Source organism: Trypanosoma cruzi, genomic scaffold, assembly GCF_000209065.1.
Source record: "Trypanosoma cruzi strain CL Brener 1047053516485 genomic scaffold, whole genome shotgun sequence".
Lineage (NCBI taxonomy): Eukaryota > Euglenozoa > Kinetoplastea > Trypanosomatida > Trypanosomatidae > Trypanosoma > Trypanosoma cruzi.
In genome coordinates this window covers 1-20,035 of record NW_001849412.1, presented here as the reverse complement: position 1 = coordinate 20,035, position 20,035 = coordinate 1, and the positions used below count along the sequence as shown (strand labels likewise).

Genomic DNA, 20,035 nt, shown 5'->3' with positions numbered 1-20,035 from the left:
GGTTGCGGCTGAAAAAGGTCTGTTTCGCCCATTTACCTGAGCTTTCTTGTCGAACCGTTAATATAATTTTTGCATTGCTTGTTGAAAAAAGTGTCTGTGGAAGCGTTGAATGCGTAAGGATACAGGATCAATTGGCTCAATTGAACTTTTCAAAAAAATTGAGGGATCATGAGTGCTTACAAACACTTCGTTGTATTACAAATGTTGGTTCCCGCTTATCACCCAGTTTTATTCCTCATGCCCTAGAATCCATTCAAACTTTGGTGAGGCAATGTCAAACAGAGTTGCTACCAACATTATCGTACACTATTGGGAGGCTCCTTACTTCAAAAGAAAATAGAGGGATTCCTATTGAGGTTCAGCATTCTCTGCTGGAAAGTTTGGTTGTAAGGGTGGACTCAATTGATTGTATGCTGCTAAGTCAATCCGAACTTATTTATCTTTTGTGGGCTTTATCTGCTTTTTGTTCGCCCATTTTGTCTTTGAGAACGGCATATTTGAAGACCTCCTATATGCTACTGATGCGAGGGATTAAAATGGAAGAAATCAAAGATGGTGGCCCTATGGATTTATTATTATTGCTTTTCGGTTTGTGTCCACTGCTTGAATGCTCTGGTTTGGGGAACTCCATTCTTTCTTCCCAAGAAACTGGGCTGATAATGGACGTTACGACTGATCACGGTGAAATGAAGGAGAGATCTCAGGGATCTTTGAAACGATTGTTGGATATGCTTAATTTAGTCCTAGTTTCTTTGATTCAACATGTTGCCCGTGAGGAATTACAAAGCCGTCCGGTATCTTGTGTTATTTTGGAGATGCTTACATGGTCTAATGCAACAAAAGTGTTAAAAAATGCACAGATTTTGTATAATCTTCTTATTTGCAGACTGCTTTATGGAGAAAAAGGTATGTGGTTCTGTGAACGGGAAAAAAACGTGCTTTCTGAAGGAGAAAAACAACCACCATTAGTGAATTACTTTCTATTTGAACAAAGTACGGGACTTTTGGACATTCTTAAGACTCGACTAAGCCTATCTGTATTTTCTTCTCTACCTCTAAGTGGATTTGAAAAAGCGTCCGTCCGTGAGATAATTGTGGTGCTAGAAGCCATGGTATATGGCAATATTTCGGAGAGCCTCAAAAAAAATTATATAAAGGGATGTATAATGAAACTACCAGGGGCTATTCGCATTGTATCAAGAAATGAATTTTCTCGTATTGTAAATTTAATAATTAAGCTGCACCTTTGTGATCAGCCAATTACGCGTGCAATCCACGATAGATGTCAAGAGCTTGGTATTAAAAAAAAATTGTTACATAAAAAAAAACTTAACGAGGATGCAAATTGCCACATGAATACAAAAAACACATCAATGGATGATTGGAGCTCTGATGTTATCACTCTATACATTTGTGAAACTTCTTTAAAACTTGCTGGCGAGGATAAAGACTGTAAGACTGACGTACCCAAACTACTTGAGAATTTAAGCACCCGAAAAGGCATGAGCAGTGCCACAGAAACACATTGTGTATCAATCATCAAGTCACTCGCGAAGCACCAACTATCTTTTAAAAATGAAAAGTTTTATCAGTTATCGTTGAATTCCATTTTTTCTCGGGTAAAAACAGGGCTCCCCGTTGGATCAATGCTTTCTTTAATCCTTAATGGAGTAAAGGCGGGAGTATCTTGTGAAGCTCTAGTAGATTCACTCTTATGGGTTGGCTGTCGGCTCCTTGAGGGAGGAATGGCAATGGCTGATGCAAAAGATGTGGCCATCTATTTTATTGCGGCGCATGAGCTAGATTCCTTGAATATTGCCTTCCATCCGGTTCTTCTTGGTATATTTCAACAGGAAAAAGCCATTGACGTGCTTTCCCCGCATTTGGTAACTCGTCTGTTTCTGGCCTTATGTGCACTTGGTATAGATGATAGGTCGTTGCTTGAACGAATTCTAGACCGAGTGGAATCGTGGTGCTTGAAGGTGGTGAAAAAAGCCGAATGGTCAGAAGAAGATTGGAAAGCAAGTTTAGTTTTTGTCCATGCTTTATGGACTTTATCATCAGAGGTTGTCTGGAAACCGTTAATGCAAATGGCACAAAAATTGGTTTCCTCTATGATTGAGAGAGAAAATGAGCATAAGACTATGGGATACTCTCTTTTTGTTGCTTCAGCTGCCGCCAGTTTCAGCATTCATAACAATGCCGAGACCCCTTTTGCGAAAGGAGTGGAGAAGACTTTTATTTCTGAAGAGCTTTCAGGATTTCTGAAGATTGTCACTTCACTTTTTTCGGAAAATGCGATAAGTTTCTCACTTTCTCGGACGGATGCATTACTAAGAGCGGGAGCCATGGCCTCCGTCATTCCCCAATACAGCAATATCATTTGCTTTCTTATTATTGCTCATGCTGTTCAACGTTTTGCCCAAGGTGAAGGTAATTCTTCAAAAAAGTTAACACCCCTTGGAGTAAGCCTGTGGCGATACTGCCTAAAGCATGTGGAGAAAATACCTGCTACAGACAATAACTTAATGACTGCGGTAGGATTTTCAATTCGATTTGGTGCAAGCAGTCAGGCATTTGACCGATTCATGTCAGCATTAATAGAAAAGGAAGCAGACGTAAACATGCTATCGGTATGTTTCATAGCTGATGGTTTGGTCCGAACAGGCAAACGAAGGTCTGTGGCCACTCAGTTCGTGGCCCATTTTTCTCAGAGGAATTGTTTAGATGATTTACCAGCGGCGGCATTACTCTCTTTACTTAATTTCTTTGTGCGAGATGCTGAACGAGTATCTCTTGGTCTGGCTCGAGCAGACATGCTTACTGCACTTGTGTGGTCATCGCTTAGCCTTAAACTGGCTCGGCTTCCGGAAACCAAAGGACTTTGGACTTTGGTTGACTCGGTGCCTACAGAAACAAGGTCGTCATTGCTGGTGTTTTTGTCTGAAGGAGGATTGATAGATAAATCTTCAGTGACGGAACTTGTATATCCCGTTTCTACTGTTTTAAGTTGGAAACTGAACTCAATAAATGGTGCCTCTATCATCAATTTCTTGCAAAAGGTAAAAATATCTCTAGATATTCGTAGAACCAATGAAATTGCACCCGATCTGGTTGCGGAGGAGCTTCTGAAGAAAATATCAGAACGTCTTTAATTGCATAGAAGCTGATTTACCGCAACAAATTTGATACTTTCCCGGTGTTCTTTTTTTTTTTTTTTTTTGTGCGTGTGTGTGTGTGTGTGTGCCTTTTTCTTTTTATTTCCGTGTACATTGCTAAAATCAATGCTCAATTCTTTCATTTCCTGTACCTATATATATATGTGCTGCGTCCCTTTTATATATACATAAAGAAAAGGAAGTCGGGTTCTTTATCGGTCGCAATATGTAATCTTTTAGAGAAGAATATTGCAATGAATCTTGATAACGAAACTGGATGTAATGTTGATCAATTAGTTGAAACGTTGCAATTTTACGAACAACAAATATCGAACCTAACGGAATCTATCGAGAGTCGAAATGAAGGTCATGCTAGAATGGAGACGATGCTTATGAATCTAATCAGTGAGAAAATTGGCGGCGTTCCCCCTCCTCTGATGCCGGAAAATGCTACCGCGAAGGCAAAGGATGATGATTTTATTTTAACTGTTGGTAGAATGCAAGATGAAATTGAATCGACCCGTCAAACTCTTCAAACGGCACAAAGAAACGAAGAACTAACAGGAACAGCATTAGCCCGTATTGCAGCCTTTATCACGCATCATGATGAAAAATACAAATATCATCTTGATGGATTGAGGGAAGCTGTTAAGAACTTTCAGAATGTCTGGAAGATGAGTGAGGAACATAATAAACAGTTAAAATTGAAACTGAAAATGCCCCCGAATGAGAACCCTGTTAATGCAACCACGTTAATGCCTGGGAAGACTCAACTTCATAAATCTTTAACGGAGAAAATGGCACCATGTTACTTTGAAGCAACTCGAATAGTAGTTCCATTGCTGAACTGCATGACGGCAATTCTTGACTCACTTAAAATGAAAGGAGAACTTCGTTTGAATAATCGAAAACAACTAGAAGATGCCCATCAGACAGCCAGGTCTAAGCTTTTTAAGCAGAGAGATGTGTTAAAAGATGTTCGACAAATGGTTGATAGCATGGAAGGAGCCATATTGAAACTTCAAGCAGCAAATAATGAGAAAAAAGATATATGGGATAAGTTGCAGGAAGACCTAATGGAACTAGAAAACTCTCCGAAACTCACGGATAGTGTAGCCACAACGAATGAGACAATACTGGAATTGTCTATGGAAATAGTTGTACTGAAGCAAGCCCTAGAAGAAGCCTCGAAATTAACCCAGAAGGCTCAATTCGAAGAGAAAAAAAACGTTGACACGCTAAGGTCCCAAACTCTTGAGCTTGACCATGCAAAGAACGAGGTTGCTCATACAAGGCGGGCACTTACAGCATTGGAGGAAGAGAAAGTGGAAATTCAGGGACAAATAGAGGCCAGTCGTGAGAATAAACGCAAGCAGTTGCAGGAGACTGAAAATGAAATACAAAAAGTGAAAGACTTTTATGAAGAGGAGCATGAAATTAAAGAAACTCAAAAGTTGTTTGAAATGGAAACGCAATCCTTCAGAGTCTCTCTGGATGAAGCAAGGAAGCGCTTAAACATACTGAAGACTCAACTCGAGTCAAAGGCAAGCCAAAAAGCAGTGCTTCAGGAGAAGAAACTGGCCACCGAGGAAAACGTCAAAAACTTAAAAGTAGATTGGGCGCATACACGCAATAAAATTATTGAAATACGCAAGAGTATTTCTGGACTACAGCAACAAGAAGAAGAAGCTTCAAAAAACTTGCAATACATCAATTTACTTGGATCCGATACAGTTTTTTCTTCCTTCCCAAGTGACTTCAATCCTCAACAAGAAGCAGGTGGTAGGATTGCGGACGAGAACCTTCGTCAGATGTTCATTTTGCAGAATAAAAATCTTGTAACGAAGGCTCGAAGAGAACACCGCTGCAGTAATGTGGCAGCAGGTGTCTCTTGTATCAGCAGTAAGAACCTTGACATAGTTCATGAATTTGGTGAGAATAAGGGTTTAGAGCGACCCCGATCCTCTTCAACCACAACACAAGAACCATTACATTCCACGAGTATTCCTGCCCCTGTTGCTCATATACCCTCTTCCAAATATTATTTTGATGATCATTTTTCTACACATGCAACAGGGCGGGAATCACGAGAGAAATCTCCGTTTATTTCAGCAGAAGAACCACCCATTGGCACGACGACTCATATTTTGCCAGATGAAAAGAGCGATTTGTTTTTTTGTTCCCGAAAAATTGATATTCGTTTACCTGATTTGGGTTCAAGAGGGAATTCGCCAGAAAAAAGAAAATCTGCATTATTGCCAACGCAAGAAGCAGCAGTAAAACATTTTTCAGAATCGCCGACTCGCTTTAACGGAAGTGGTAACATAAGAAGCCCTCCAGTGATTGAACGTGTTAACCTTCGTTTACAGGAAATTCTGAATAGAAATCTTTGAGACACTTCTTCTGTTTGTATCGAATCATCCTAATAGCTGGAACTATCTCAATTTGTATTGCTATTACCTATGCAGAAACCTTTTTGTGGATTACTTTGTTGTTTATTTGGCTTAGCTTGTGTTGACTTCCTTAGTGTATTTTTTTCTCCCATTTTTCTTTTTCCTTTTTCTCATTGTACACATACATATATATAATTTTTATGGTTTCAGGGCTTTTTTGGCCTGTCCGTCGGATTATTATTGTCCTTATCCTTTTATCCAATGGGCGAAGATCCTGTAGAAGACGTCCGGCGCTACCTGGCACGTGATGAAAGCCGGGAAAAGGAGCAATTTACGGCCTCACTGGAAGGGAAAAGCTCTGAGGAGCTTTTGGCCCTTCTCAAGTCTCGAAGAAATGTGGATGCCGGGGAGAGCAGTGCGTATTGCACTGGGAGCTCTATAAGAAGTGAATATGGAAGCGGTGTCGCTGTGAAATCGGAAAGCGATGTGAAGAATACTCCGCCTGTGAAAAAGAAACGGCAGGCCGAGGATGCGGTAAGTAGCATGACGAGCACAGAGAAACTGGTGGAGATTAGTAGGGTAGAAACAAGTCGCGATGAACCGCTGCCATTAAGAAACGAAAGTCCAAAGAGCATCCAGGGTGAGCACACTGCAGCGTGGCAGGCAGTGCGTTCAGGAGTTATTGTCACGGAGGAAGAACTAGAGGAAGTCCGGCAAGAGATGCTTATGCAAGAACGTCTGTTAAAAGCCTTGGAAAAGGACAATGCAAATCTTCATGAGGAGCGGCGGGTATTGCGTGCAAAATTGAACGAGATGGAACAAAAAGCAGTGAGCGTCGAGGCCAAATACAGTATTTTGGCGAGTGGTCGAGGTCCTAATTCCCGCGTGGGCCAACCTGTACCGCCAATTGCCATTGTTTCTACGGAAAGGGAGCAAAAGTGCAGCCAAGACGAATTGCGTATGGAGTTAGAACATCAGAAAACGGTAGTGCGGGAATTGCAGCTGGAGTTAGAGTTGATTCGACGCGAGAAAAAAGATCTCGAGACACGTTTAGCCGCTCTTGACATCAAGAAATTTGAAGAGATGGAGTTGGAGGTTCGCAACTTGCGCGTAGATTTAAAGCGCAAAGAGACGGAACACAATGAGACCGTGAAGGATATGGCACGGAAGATTGCATGGTATGTGGAGCATCAGGAGTTTAACCATTCCCAGGAGGAACTACTAAAGGAACAACAAGACACCATCCACCGTCTTCGTGCTAGACTACATGAGACGGGGGCCATAGATGACGAGGGAAAACGTAAGCGTGTTGGGAAAGATGCACGTGTGAAGTATCTCACCAAGCGTGTGGTAGAACTGGAAGAGGCACTTAACCAGAAACACCCGAACAGCATTGCGCAACTAATTCGAAGTTGTCAACCCTCCGTGCAGGATTCAAAGCAGTTTAAGCAACTCAATCTGAAAATAAAGGAATTGGAGGAGGCCCTAGTAGAAAAAGACCGTTGTGCTGAGGCGGCGGTCACCCGCTTGAGGGTGGAAACGGATCGAATAAAAATTCAATATCAAGAAAAGATTGAGAAGCTCGAGGACGAGCTTAAGCTTCGCTTAATGCATGCACAAACGCGAAGGGTTCGCGAGTTGGAAAAGCAACTAGCGGAGGTAAGAGAAGCCTTGAGGGAAAGAGATCAGGAAAAAACATCACCCGTGCCAGAAGTAGAGAAATCGGCTAGTGCTGGTGCTTGCTTACTCGAAAACAGTGCTGCCGCTCCAGCTCTGCCGGAGAAAACAAAGTTATTCATGGGAGCGGCACAAAAGGGAGTATCTAGCCAGGTAGAAGAAGCCATTTCGTCTCTCCGCAAGGAGAATGACACTCTGAAAAGTCAGTTGTCACAAGTCACACATGAAGCAACACAGAAACCTATTGCAGTCTCACCACCGCTGGAAAAGGGGGAAGACACCTTTTCATCTCATGTTATTTCAAGCATGCAGGCCCAGATAAGTACTCTTACTGCCGAGTTGGCGGTGTACAAAAGATTGCTTATGGAGAGTCAAGAGTCCCTCCGCGACTCAAATACACGCTGGGAAGAGCGCCTAGGAACTGCAAGGCAAGAGTATCAGCAACAAATACAACATATACGACAGGAGCACAATGATGACATCAAACGAATTCAAGAGAACCACCAGCGGGAGATGAGGACCATTGCCGAGCAGCAGCAAAATTTACAGGAAGCCTCATGGGCCTGTCAAAAAGCTGCCCAAATCCCGCTTGAGAATCCACGACAGGGTACTGCTTTTCTCCAGAGTGTTGCGGAACGACTGGCATACCTGGAACTTCGTCAGCTGCAGAAGGAGCGTGAGGCCGCCCACGAGATTTTGGAAGTTAAGCGTGTGGCCGATTTTGAACTCACCTTGGCGAAGCAGAAAACTGAAATGTTGATTGAACAAAAGAACCAACAGATTCAAGAATTTAGGCTGCAGTTGGACCAGCTGCTCGCCAGCCTTGCTCTTCTGCATTCCCATGTATAGATCGGTTGGGGGTGGGCCCTGCCTGGAATGATGTCATGAGACTACCATTTTTTCTATTTTGTAGATATCAACAGTTGTTGTTGTTGTTGTTTTTCTGCTTTTCTTTTCCTTTCCTGTCTCTCTACTTTTGCATTGATCATCTCATTTGTAATGAAAGCAGCTTAATATCAACCATACCAAACGAAAAAAAAGCAAGAGGATTGGTGATAGCCTCTTTTTTTTGAAATTGTCCGAACCACTCTGGAGTTTACAGTGATATTCACATCTATCTTGGATGTTCTACGTGCGGTATGCGTAAAGGGAAAAGATCATAAGAGTGTCGAGAAAGGGCGGGTTCTCCTCCTCGATGTCCAACACACTTATGCGCGTTTATTTCCCCAATTACTCTGTGTGTAAAAAGGAAAAAGGTCCCTGGTAAATATTCACAAAACACATTTATAAAATGCATACATGCGTACAGCGGAGGGAAAGGATGCAGAAAAATTTTATGATTCATATGATTGTGTTGCTCTTCTTACTTGCTACCCATTTCACGTTTACGGCCAGTGGTGTTCTAACCGTTTTTGAGGGAAGAACGAAGCCGCCAGATCTTGATGGATACACTTTCGACCGCTTTCTGCAAGAATATGGAAAAAAATACGACGCAAGGGAATATGTGCGTCGTAGGGCCTTATTTGAGCAGACGCTGGCCAGGGTGCGTACCCACAATGAGGCAGGAAACCATCTGTATGTGATGGGCATCAACCACATGTCAGATTGGACACCGGAGGAGCTTGCCAGTCTGAACGGCGCAAGGCCGCGCATGATGAGCCACCTCGCCCAGAAGAGTTTACAGCGCAGATACCAGGCAATTGGTGGGAGAATCCCCGATGAGGTAGACTACCGCAATTCCTCCCCCGCTATTCTTACGGCGGTAAAGGATCAGGGCCGTTGTGGAAGTTGTTGGGCCCATGGTGCGGCAGAAGAGATGGAGTCGCATTTCGCCATATTAACTGGAAGGCTTCACGCGCTCAGTCAGCAGCAATTAACATCGTGTGCGCCCAACCCGAAAAAATGCGGTGGGACGGGTGGCTGTTATGGTTCGACGGCAGATCTAGCCTATGAATACGCTGAAAAAGGCATCGCATCAGAGTGGGTGTATTCCTACACGTCATATAGAGGCGAAACAGGTGACTGTCGTAATGAATTGGATGTGATCGCCGTTGCCCAGGTCCAATATTACGTGAAGATTCCATCAAACGATCAGGATGCCGTCATGGAGGCCCTTGCCAAAAACGGTCCTTTGTCAGTCAACGTCGATGCAACGTACTGGGCGGCATACGCTGGAGGTATATTTAATGGCTGCGGCTACAACAAGAACATCACAATTAACCATGTTGTACAACTTGTGGGTTATGGGCACGACAACAAGCTGAACCTTGATTACTGGATTTTACGTAACTCATGGTCTCCAAGCTGGGGTGAAAACGGGTACATGCGGCTGCTGCGCACGGATAAGGCCGAATGTGGCTGGGACGTCATGATGCAGGACGGTACGGCGTGTGAGGACGACCCTTCCGTTGCTTGGGTTTGTGGAGAATGTGGGATTCTCTTCGATACCTCTTTCCCTGTGATGTCGTGAGTGCAATGTATTTTTTACTGTAGTCCCGCCGCTTCATAATACTTCACTTTGCGAAAGAAGGGAAAGAGGGGAGCCCGGTGGCTGTGGGGCACTCAATGCTTCCAGTTTTTTATCGCATATAGTAAACGACCTTTTTTTTTGTAGGAGCTTGTGAGGAGAGTGATCGCGGGAGAGCTGGCTGCCTTAATTAATTTATATATGCTGATACAACGAATGCACTTCTTTACGACGCTTTTCTATCTTATGATTTTTTGGGAAGAACACGACTTTGTAGGGGATCAGGGAATTGATAGCGGCTGGTTAATTTTCATTTTATTTTGCCACCCACACTCCTTTGATTCTCTTCTTGCAGCGGGGTCTTGTGTCTGGAGGATCCCAAAGTCTGCCACTTCGTAAGTAATAAATAAGTAATAAATATATATGTATCGCATCCGAATAGGGTGAGCGGGCCACAACTGTGGCTAATGGACGATGCATATACATATATACACTTACTTGTTGCTAAACTTTGAGGATATGATGGATCCATTCTTATTCCGTTGATCCCTTTCTCATTCTTATCTGTTTTTTTTTCTATGATTGAGAAACTCAGGATTCGGCCAGCCGCCCGGAAATTTTTTCTGCTTTCTTTCTTTTGTGGTGTGTGTAGGAATTCGACTGGACCAAAATGCCCTTCCGACCGAGTGCATTTTCCCTCCCTTATTTGAAAGTATGATTTTCTTGTTTTTTTTTTTTTTTTACTGCTTGTGTTCTGGCAAATTAAAATAGAAGTAAAAAATAAGAATAAAAATGAATCGTCTCAACGTCGAGGAGGCAACTCGCGAGGAACTCATTGCCGTTGTGAAGCAGCTATATCAGCAGTTGCGGCAACAACGTACGAGCTCAGAGCGTGTCAAGGAACTCGAGAAACAGGTAGAACAATTGAAACAAAAACTGCGTGAGAAAGAGAGCGCAGTGCAGGATTTAGCAAAACAGAATGCCATTTTCTCAGAGAAGTCTGTAGCGGATGAAGAAACAATCAGTGTTTTAATCAAACAGTTAGAAGAAATGAATGTGGGGGATAACAACCAGGCGTTCAGCGACGACATCGTGGAGGCGCGTGCGGTCCCCGCAAAGGCTGCACCCTCAAGTCCCAGAGAAAAGTGGACGACTGGAGGCAAGGTCGTACAGGCATTAGTGAAAGGATCGGGGGGCGGTGGTAGTGGTGTCACGGAAGGTGCCCGTGGAGACTCCTCGACAGCCTTCAATGCAGCAACGATCATTGCACAGAAAAACAATGAATTGGCTATACTTGAAAAGAAAGTACGTGAACTCACGGAAGTCAACACATTTTACACGGCTATTGTCTTGCGCCATGACGAAGAACAAATTCAGGGGGTATTGAAGGATAGTCTCTCCAAAAAGGAACCGAGCGCTGTGACAGATATTGAAATCACTTCATTACATGAACGTATTGGTTTCTTGGAGAATGAGCGAGATAATTTGCAGCGGGTCGTGCGTCAACAGAATCAGGAGAAGCAGGTCCTCATGAAGGAGCTTCAAGAACACCGTGAAGAGCTTTCTCGTTTGGAGCTGGATCTGGTGGCGGCGGAACGCTGGAAAGTATCCTTAGCTACTCCCTCTGAGACAGTAGAAGGCATGCCCTCCGTTCATATCTCTTCCTCAGTACAAAGCGAAGAGTTTTCCCCATTGCGAGCATCGGCACAGTTAGTAGATCAGATTCAGCATAAAAACAAGCGTGGTAAATCCACGCTTAACATACCCACTCGGCCCCGGGCTACCGACTCTCCAGTTGACACACATACGCCACCACGTAATCTCGCAATCGGCAGAAGTCCGCATTATTTGGATACACTTCCTGAGATCCGTTTGTGGAACCCATCTAAACAGGAGAAAATTCTTTTGGAACGTGTCGAATTGTATCGTAAATGCATCGATGAAATGCAAGCTTTTGAATTGGACCGTCAGCGGGGCTTCGATGAAATTGAACGTGCGCGTGCAGAGCTTTTCACCGAGATGAACACGAAACTTGAGGAACAGCGTCGAGAGATTTATCGCCTAAACAAAAGGATTGCCGAGTCCGTCAGTGTGTGCAGAAAAGAAGAAGAAAAAAAGAACTTGGAGCAGCGCCCCGTGAATGATGTTGTTACTTCACCCATAGTGGATTCTCTGCAAGATGAGCATGTTAGCATGCCATCTTGTGAGGCATTCTCCTCGGTTTCCGCTGGGGTGAATCGTATGCTGAGAAAAGAGGGAGCTGAATATGATCATGCAGAAAAAAAAGCAAGAGAAGGAAACGACTACATTGACGGAGAGGATGTGAATGTGGTTAAAGAAGTATTGCTGGAATTTTTGGGAGCTGCTGCTGCATCATCAGAGATGAGTGTACCGGGGAAGGAAGAGGTGGAAATGGCAGAGGAGAAGCAACTCACTAAATTTGGCGGAGACGATGAAGATGTGAACAAACAGGATAGCCCGTTGGAGGCAGAGACAGACGGGCTGCAGGAGATTTACGATTCATCCTTACCAAAAGTGGACTGGGCATGGAAGCTAATGGATATGGCTGAAGAAATTGGACGGTTAGGCATCTATTGCGAAGAGGGAGAAGAAGCGGTCGGAATGTCGCTGCGGAGTCGATCGGCCACTGCTGCGCTGGTAGCGGGGCTCACCGTGCAAGTCGCGGAATCCTCAAAGAAGATGGAGGTTCTTGAAACCGCGCTTGTTGAGATGCGGGTCTCTGTTTCCTCTCTTGAGGGACGGGAACGAGAACTTGTGGCAGAGGTTGGACGATTACAAGAGGAGATGACATCTATGATGGAAGCAGACAAAGTCAAGAAAAAATTGACGGCGAAACGCGAGGTTTTCACCCCCTCCTTGACCGATGTCGCTTGCACAGAAGAGCCCTGGGAGCCCCTGCAATGCGTATGCCAGGCGTACAGTGAAGTGGTAAATGCACAGATCGCACTTCTGCGTGCAGCTTCCGCCATTGTCGCTGTACCCAAAATTTCAGACGAGGAGTTTGAGAATTTTTGCAAGGCACTGGATGCTATTGTGACGAAAGATGATCGCGTTAACAATGGCATCAACGAAAAGGATGGAAGAGGCATTCCCTCAAGCTTTAAGTTTGTTGAAGAAGAGGGTTCTGAAAAACAGCTGGGGAGGAAATCTTCACCGTTAAAGACGGCACCGCTACAATCTTCAGAGACATCGACATTTTACATAAAGCACTCGCCTGGTCTTTTCTCTGCCCCAATGGCGACTTCTGGGAGCGGAAAAAAAAATGCCCAAACCGGCAACCATTACTTATTCTCTGAATTCCCGTCGACCCAAGCAGCCGATCCTCAAAGTGAAACCAGTGGATTTTGCTTGGACAAAAGTCCCGCCGCGTTTTATTTCACATTGGAAAGTGAAAATGAAAACGATAAACGTTCCCCACCGCCCGCTGACGCGGCAGGATCATCTCCGCAGGAGACATACCCCGCCTTCTTTGCAGAGAAACATTCGCACAAAGCCTCCAATGCAGCACCTAACAGAAGCATTGCGTCACCTTTGGGTTCAGAGTCACCCGGACGATTTGCACCGGATCCTTTGGATTATTTCGTAAAATCCCGTGAGATGGGTAAAGATACGCAACGCGACGGCAGCGTTCACGGTAACGCAACCAACGTGAAAAACTTTTTGGACCTCTTTGGCGCGGCACCTTCCGAAGAATCACATTCAAAGCAGGGGGGAGATAACAACGCCTTTGTTGCCGAGTTTGATCCCTTTGCTTGAGGCCTTGTTGTTGTTGTTGTGTGCGTGCGTGTCTTCATCCCTTTTTTTTCTTGGCTTCTTTCAATTGACTAAAAAGGAGATTTTGCCAGCACCGAGCGGGGCGATTTTTCGTGTACTACATGGCCATCAACCACCGGAATAATGTTTTCGGTTTGCTGCTTCACCTCTCTTGGCATTTACCCGAAGATGAAAGCATTTCAGTGCATTCACGAATGGCCTATAGAAGGGCATCTGTTTCTGAAAAAGGCAACGTTGGCTCCTTTGAATCGCCTAAAAAAATGCCCCTTGTGTTATTGTTATTATTATCATTATTATTATTATTTTTATTATTAATGTTTTGCTGACAACGCTTCGCCTTTCTTATATACATATCTATGTATAGGTTTATGAAAGAAATGCGGAAGGAGCACACTGAAATTCACATACCGTGATTGGTCGAGGATTTATTTCTTCTTTGCCTTTTTTCGCTCGTCCTTGCCACCGGCGTTCAAGAGCGAAAGGGCACATTTTGTGTATCTTGAGAAAACGTCCGGGCCGACGGCGCGTGGGACCCCTGTTTGCGTGGGCCTCCTCGCATTTTCCAGGCGCGAGGCCGCTTATTTATTGCGGCTGCCATCGGGGAGCTGGTCGTCCTATAAATTAATTCCTGATTTCGCCGTCCCAGAGATCCCCGATATTTTCAATCTTCACTGCGTCCTTCGTCCAAGTTGGTTCCTCAAACTGCGTTTGCCCTACTTAATGCGATTCAAAATCCTTTAGTCGCGTTCAAAAACGGCAGTTGTGCAGCTCAAGTGGCTTTACCATGCGGCTCTTTGTGACCGGAAACGCGCCGCGATTTCCACCCAGCAGGGTTATGGCAAGAAATATTTTCTTTATGAGTACGCTCCCGGGCAGCTGGCAGGACCTTGCGGTTGTCAATAGGAGCCGCACAAGACGTGAATGAGAAGGAGTGAAAGGAATGGGGACGGAGTTCGCCAGATCCTCGATGAACGTTTACACAACGTGAGTGCATATTTATGTGTGCCCATTGTGGTGGCCACCGCCGCGGCGTGATCCCTCCATCCGGATTGGGCGTGTATATACATCTGCATGTGCGCCTTCATAACTCACGAGGTGGCGGATTTTGGACTCCTCCAGCCACACCAACACGCCGCGAAGGATTAGCGCTGCGCCTCGCAGCGGGTCGTGGCGGGTGGCGTCCCACACCCACAACTGAGGCACGGCGCACACAATCCGCTCCCCCGAGCGCACTCAGCAGGCAGGCGCCCAGTCACCCTCGTGCCCTTGCAATGGGGAACAAAAAAAATCGTCGTCACGGACCATCGGTGCCTCTAGCGGGAAAGAAAATGAAGAAGAAATGGGGGCGTGTCAGCAGCACAGCCGGCAGAGGAATAATAAAAAGGGACACGGAGACACACGGCGGCAGTGGACACGGCACAGACGGAAAAGAGACTGTAGTGATTTACCGAAACAGAAAAAAAAAATGAAAAAAATTAAAACAAAAAAACAATTGACTCGGCAGATATGTCATTTCATGTGCCACGCAGCACAATACAACCGTGTTCTTGAGTTTATACATGCTGCCCGCACACACAAATAAAAAAAGGAATTGTACTCTCCCACCAGCCCACACAACATCCCTCACATTCCACGCGGCATCCGGCCTGCTCCTCCACTCCTCCTTTCGTGCAGTCCGTGGGACGCACAGCAATGAGGCCGGCACCGCGTGTAGGCAAAAAAAGCAACAAAAGAGGGGGAAGTACGTCAGTCGTGACGGTGTTTGGCAAGCAACCATTTGGGGGAAAACACGCAAATAGGAATGCTGATTATTTCAACAGAGCAGCAGCAAAAAAAAAAACAAAAACAAAAGAAAAAAACAGAAAACGAAAGAAAAACCATAAAAAAACAGAAAACCATGAACAAAAACAAAAAGGAACACATGCTTAAAAGAAGAAAAAGAAGAAAAGCCTGCTTGACAAAGTTGGGTGAGTATTGCTGGGAGCTGCACAGTTGTTGTTCCACGAAAAGCCGCCATTCCACCCTTCCTCACACCTCAGCAGAGAGCCGCGGTGCCCCACAGCCCCAGAAGCAGCAGCAACAACACCCGAGACACACACCCATGCACGGTGCTGTCACCAATTAGAGCCATGGCCGCCAAGTCGCTCAAATGCCCGTGCTCAAGCAAAACGTCATGGTCCGAGAGCGATGTTGCGTTGGACCCCGATGGGATCTTGGTCTCCCCAGGCAGGGCGCTTGCATTCACCGGTGCGGTGCCAACGCCCTTACCGTCTCCATTTTCGACCAAAGGCGCATTGGTTTCTTGCGTCTGCCGCTCAGTGGCCCCTTCCGAAGAGGCCGCTTCTTCTTCGTGGATCGGTCGCTCCACGTCGGCCTTCGGAATGACTTCAGTCCCAAGAGGTGGTGGCACTTCTTCCTGCAGAGTGGTGCCCTCACGGACACTCATCCCGTCGTCGCCTGAATGAGCAGAGGTGCCCACACTCGATGAGGCCGGTGGAGACGCCAATTCGCCGCTGACATCCTTCTCCGTCTCCTCCCCCCTTGTTCCGTGAAAGCCACGGCCCCCAGAAGACACTGCGGCAGCATCACTGCCTTCAGGCGCTTCCACGGAGGATTGTGGCCGTGGAAGCGCCTCCTCAACTTCCCGCTCTGCCTCCCCTCTTCAGGTGATGATGGTGTTTCCTCCTCTTTCTCAGTGAGGAACTCCTTACCAGGGCTCGGAATAGAGACTTTGCTGGCTCTGGGTTTCGCAATTTCACGTCCATAGATTATGGGGTTGTACAGCAGGACGTTGGTCACCGTCAAGTGGCTGCTTTCCGAACCCTCCTTATTCTCCGAGTCAAAATAGATGTGTGAGACCCTGTGATCTTTAAACAGATTCCAGTCGTATTCCCCAGAATAAACCCGCATTCTGTCAACGTACACATCCCACTCACTGGCATCCATTTGCAGCATTACTTGATATGTTTTGTTTGGTTGCCAATTATAGTTACCTTCGTAATATTCATAGTGTTCATCATCTTCGGCACCTCCATAAGTTCCATTGGGAAGTGTGAACCTCCACTTTTTTTCGTGGGTGTACGACAGACCAAAGAGCGCCGTGCTTTTGGTGTCATTCATGATCACACCCATCAAAGGAATGGGGCTGCCTGCCTGCGGCACCTCGTGGATGGACATCGTCGCCACAAGAGTGAATTTGTTGTTCGCAAAGTGGTACGGTACAGTCTGCCCCATGTCGCCAACAGGCCACACCGCCCACGCCCCGGGTCCTTGGAACGTCAATCCATTGCGAACCCTTGGCTCCCCATTATTCACAGTTGCATTCACGCAGAGGTACTCGTCCCTCCATTTGTTATCAGAGAAGTTACCAGACAAGAAGCCAACAAGCCCATAAGTGGGAACAGGACCAGCGCACATACCTTCTTTCTCGGGTCGACAGTGGCGCTGGAACCAGAATGGCATGATTGCAAGGCGCTGTCCAAATCCTTCCATTTCTTCACCATGGATTTGATCCGCTTCAGCTTCTCGGTCAGGCTCACGGCGACAAGACTGTATGATCCGTCATCACCCTTCTTGTTCTCGTACAGTGAAATCAACTTTTCATTCCCACTCTTCATCAACAGCGAGCTCGCGGCAGCGTCATCATCCTCACGGGATATCGGTCCAACATCATACACGCGTGCCTTGTCCGTAACCCAAAGGTGGAGCCGACCCTTTTGTTTATTGTCGTCCTTCGGATACACCGGCAGGGTGACGAGCATCACATACTTCCTCTCAATCGTCACTTTGATGAAGGCATTCTGGACACCGTGCCCCTTTCGATTGTGTGAGTTGCCCCACACGCGAGTAAGTGTCTCACCATATGGATACCAACTCCACCCACTCTCAGTGGATCCGTACACGTCACGGTAACCTTGCTCACAAGAAGCCATCATGAGGAATCTGTCACCTCCCCACTCCACGACGGTCGGGTCCCTGCAGCCATCACTAACCGTTTGGTGCGAAAGCTTCCATTTCTTCTCTGACTTATCAAAGCGCATGAACAGCAATGAATTCTTTCCTTTCTCTGTGGCCTGCAGGGGAAACATAAGTGTACCGTCCTTCGTCTTAATCCCCGATCCTCCGCCAGAAACCATGTGGGTCAGGGATTTAGCAACATATTCATCGTTTCCAAACGTCACCGCATGAGTCTCATTCCACGTGATTACATTGCCACCACTGACGCTTCCCTTTACCAGCAAAAGCCCCCCAGTCACGTGCATTAGCCGATTTATCCGCCGACGGTGTAACGCTCTGATTTCTCAGAAGCATGTAGACACCGTCGCCAGCCACAACTGTCGTTGGCCGCATTGTTTCTTTTGCCTCGACGGTACCCGTCGCAACACCCTCTGGAAACGGCATCAACAAACTTGTGTCCTCCGTCAATATCTCCGTTGGCTTATCATCAGTTAGATCGAGGTGCCTTGACGCAATCCCAGCACGGCTGCAGCTTTCTCCTTTTTCCTTGCACAGCGCTTCGGCAACGAAGAACACGTTATTGTTCACCTCAAGGCTGCGAACGCGGAGCGAGAATAATTTTTCATTAACTTTTGTAGGGGCTTCCCATTGAGAGGATGTCCATCCGATCCCTGTGAATGGATCAACGTCAGTCTTCGTCTGCACAGTGTGTGCACAGCCCCACTGCCGCATAACACGTCGAGAAGCAGCACCGCGGAATTGAAGAGATGCTGGGACATGTTGGGCCTCTGATGCCCACTCTCTCCTCCTTCCCTCCTCCTTCCGCTGGATCCGGTCACGCGAGTACGGTTGTGTGTTCGGGGCGCCTCCACAGCAGCAACGCTTGAGAGTATATTAATACGTGTGTGTGGGCGGTGTGTGTGTGTACTGTTGTTGTTCCTTTCAGAGCCCTCAGAGTGCACAGTGGCGATTCGCGCTTGTTTTACTTCCTTTTTTGTGTGTGAAGGAAATGGAAAAAGTCATGGAGGAGAAACACAGCGAGTTGCAAGGGAAACCAGTGCGCACCGGCGGCACCCACCCGCCATGGACGACGAGAAGAGACACACCGCCCCCAGAACATTCTCACGGGCAACGGGATACGGCCACATCCCCGCAGCCAACACACAACGCACCCGGAGCAAGCACCCACCACGCCACACGTTGAAGTGGACCCTCACCCATCCACCAGTCACGCGGCACCAAAATTTGCACAGCCATCCCGCCTTCAATGGAATGCGGCGCCTCACTCAGTGCCGTTACACGGAGCGCGCTATTTCTCCAAAGGAAGTTATACTTCGTCCATCCCTTAAATATGTTTCCGTTCGTGATGGGCCCTACAACAAAACAAAAGTAAAAATAAAATGGAAAATGCAGCAATACTGCGGCACCGCTAGCCACAATGAATCTACCACAAGAGAGCAATTCTCCGATTGTGCCTCGTATGCACACACACAATTAACATAACATATGAAAATCACCCAATGTTCCTCAGCAAAAAAGCAAAAACAAAACCAAAACAACCCCACTCCCTCCCTAATTTAATCCGTCACTGTTATGTTCGATAGCGTTGGACATTCTTGGCATCTGTGTGCCTCAATGCCACCTGGTGCTGGTGCACCCGCACCGCATGGAAACAAAAGCATCCAACTATATAAAAATACCCCAATATTTTTTCACCAGATATCAAACTATCCCCTTCATTCCCCAATTTGTCTTATTTTCCCATTTTTTGTTTTTTCCCTCACTTCGGAGAAGCCTCGCCTCTTCTAAAAACTCCAGATGGCACTGACGCTTGGTACTGGTGTACGTTTTTTTTTCCAGAAACTCAGACTTTCTTGGTTCTCCTCCTCGCTCACTACATTGGAATTGACGACATCACGTCTCTGCCAGCCACTCATCAGCATAATGCCTGCGTGCTGCACGTAAATAAACTCCCACGACATGTCTCGGGATAACTCCTCCCACCCATCAAAACACGCCGCCGGATACTCAGCGAAATGCCGCACAGTGCTGGCGCTCCTGTGATGTCGACACGCCGTAGTTATCCGCAGCCCAACCAGCGGAAATTTCTCTATCCACCGGTCCCTTACATCAATCTTCTTAGGTCCGCGTTGCAATGGAAACAATCCAAACGGCTCGGTGGGATGTCCTCCGGGGTCACCCTCAGCACGGTGTTCAGTGGCTTTCGGGGTGCTGGCGGCCTCAGCTCCTTGAGTTTCTCCGCTATTTTAATGAAAAAGGCCTCATTCCTGAATGCGTCCAAAGCATATCTCTCCACAAATACAGACGCAAAGGAGCATTCTTACTCCTCGTTACTGAAGACTACAAATCTCATTCAAGGGGGCTATCTTTTCCGTAACGAAAAATACTCGATCCGCGAGGTGTCCAGATAATAAGTCTGTCTTAAAATCCTCGGCACCAATTTTTCCTTTTTCTCGTTTAACACACATAAGTTTGCAAAACGGATTCCCGGTAAACCATGTTGTCACTCCTCCATGCGTAATGCGCTTTGCATCATCCCGAGATTTTACCGATCTCAAGACACGATC

General features: G+C 46.3%; 5 protein-coding genes and 1 pseudogene across 5 annotated transcripts, besides 12 other annotated features; 5 read left to right on the top strand and 1 right to left on the bottom strand.

Moving 5' to 3' along the window:
• Positions 1-3,155, top strand: Tc00.1047053507849.80 (hypothetical protein, conserved; the record flags this gene model as incomplete). Its single annotated transcript, XM_804770.1, has 1 exon — positions 1-3,155. A coding segment is annotated over one exon (3,155 nt), but the record flags the coding sequence as incomplete, so codon positions are not given.
• Positions 1-9,484: a sequence feature (heterozygous, non-Esmeraldo-like haplotype).
• Positions 3,223-3,246: a microsatellite.
• Positions 3,247-3,263: a microsatellite.
• Positions 3,413-5,551, top strand: Tc00.1047053507849.70 (uncharacterized protein; the record flags this gene model as incomplete). Its single annotated transcript, XM_804769.1, has 1 exon — positions 3,413-5,551. The coding sequence occupies one exon, from the start codon at positions 3,413-3,415 to the stop codon at positions 5,549-5,551; it is 2,139 nt and encodes a 712-aa protein (XP_809862.1).
• On the top strand, positions 5,813-8,077 carry Tc00.1047053507849.60 (hypothetical protein, conserved; the record flags this gene model as incomplete). The annotated part of the gene is made up of 1 exon (XM_804768.1): positions 5,813-8,077. One exon carries the CDS (start codon positions 5,813-5,815, stop codon positions 8,075-8,077), a length of 2,265 nt encoding a protein of 754 aa, XP_809861.1.
• Positions 8,520-9,698, top strand: Tc00.1047053507849.50 (cysteine proteinase, putative; the record flags this gene model as incomplete). Its single annotated transcript, XM_804767.1, has 1 exon — positions 8,520-9,698. One exon carries the CDS (start codon positions 8,520-8,522, stop codon positions 9,696-9,698), a length of 1,179 nt encoding a protein of 392 aa, XP_809860.1.
• Positions 9,485-12,737: a sequence feature (haploid, Esmeraldo-like haplotype).
• Positions 9,841-10,109: a mobile genetic element.
• Positions 10,455-10,492: a microsatellite.
• Tc00.1047053507849.40 (hypothetical protein, conserved) lies at positions 10,488-13,472 on the top strand (the record flags this gene model as incomplete). The annotated part of the gene is made up of 1 exon (XM_804766.1): positions 10,488-13,472. The coding sequence occupies one exon, from the start codon at positions 10,488-10,490 to the stop codon at positions 13,470-13,472; it is 2,985 nt and encodes a 994-aa protein (XP_809859.1).
• Positions 12,738-12,925: a sequence feature (haploid, non-Esmeraldo-like haplotype).
• Positions 12,926-14,490: a sequence feature (heterozygous, non-Esmeraldo-like haplotype).
• Positions 13,763-13,804: a microsatellite.
• Positions 14,491-14,620: a sequence feature (haploid, non-Esmeraldo-like haplotype).
• Positions 14,621-20,035: a sequence feature (areas not merged during assembly with more than two copies in the genome that could not be assigned to a particular haplotype).
• Positions 15,319-15,404: a sequence feature (T-rich).
• On the bottom strand, positions 15,531-18,179 carry Tc00.1047053507849.10 (annotated as a pseudogene).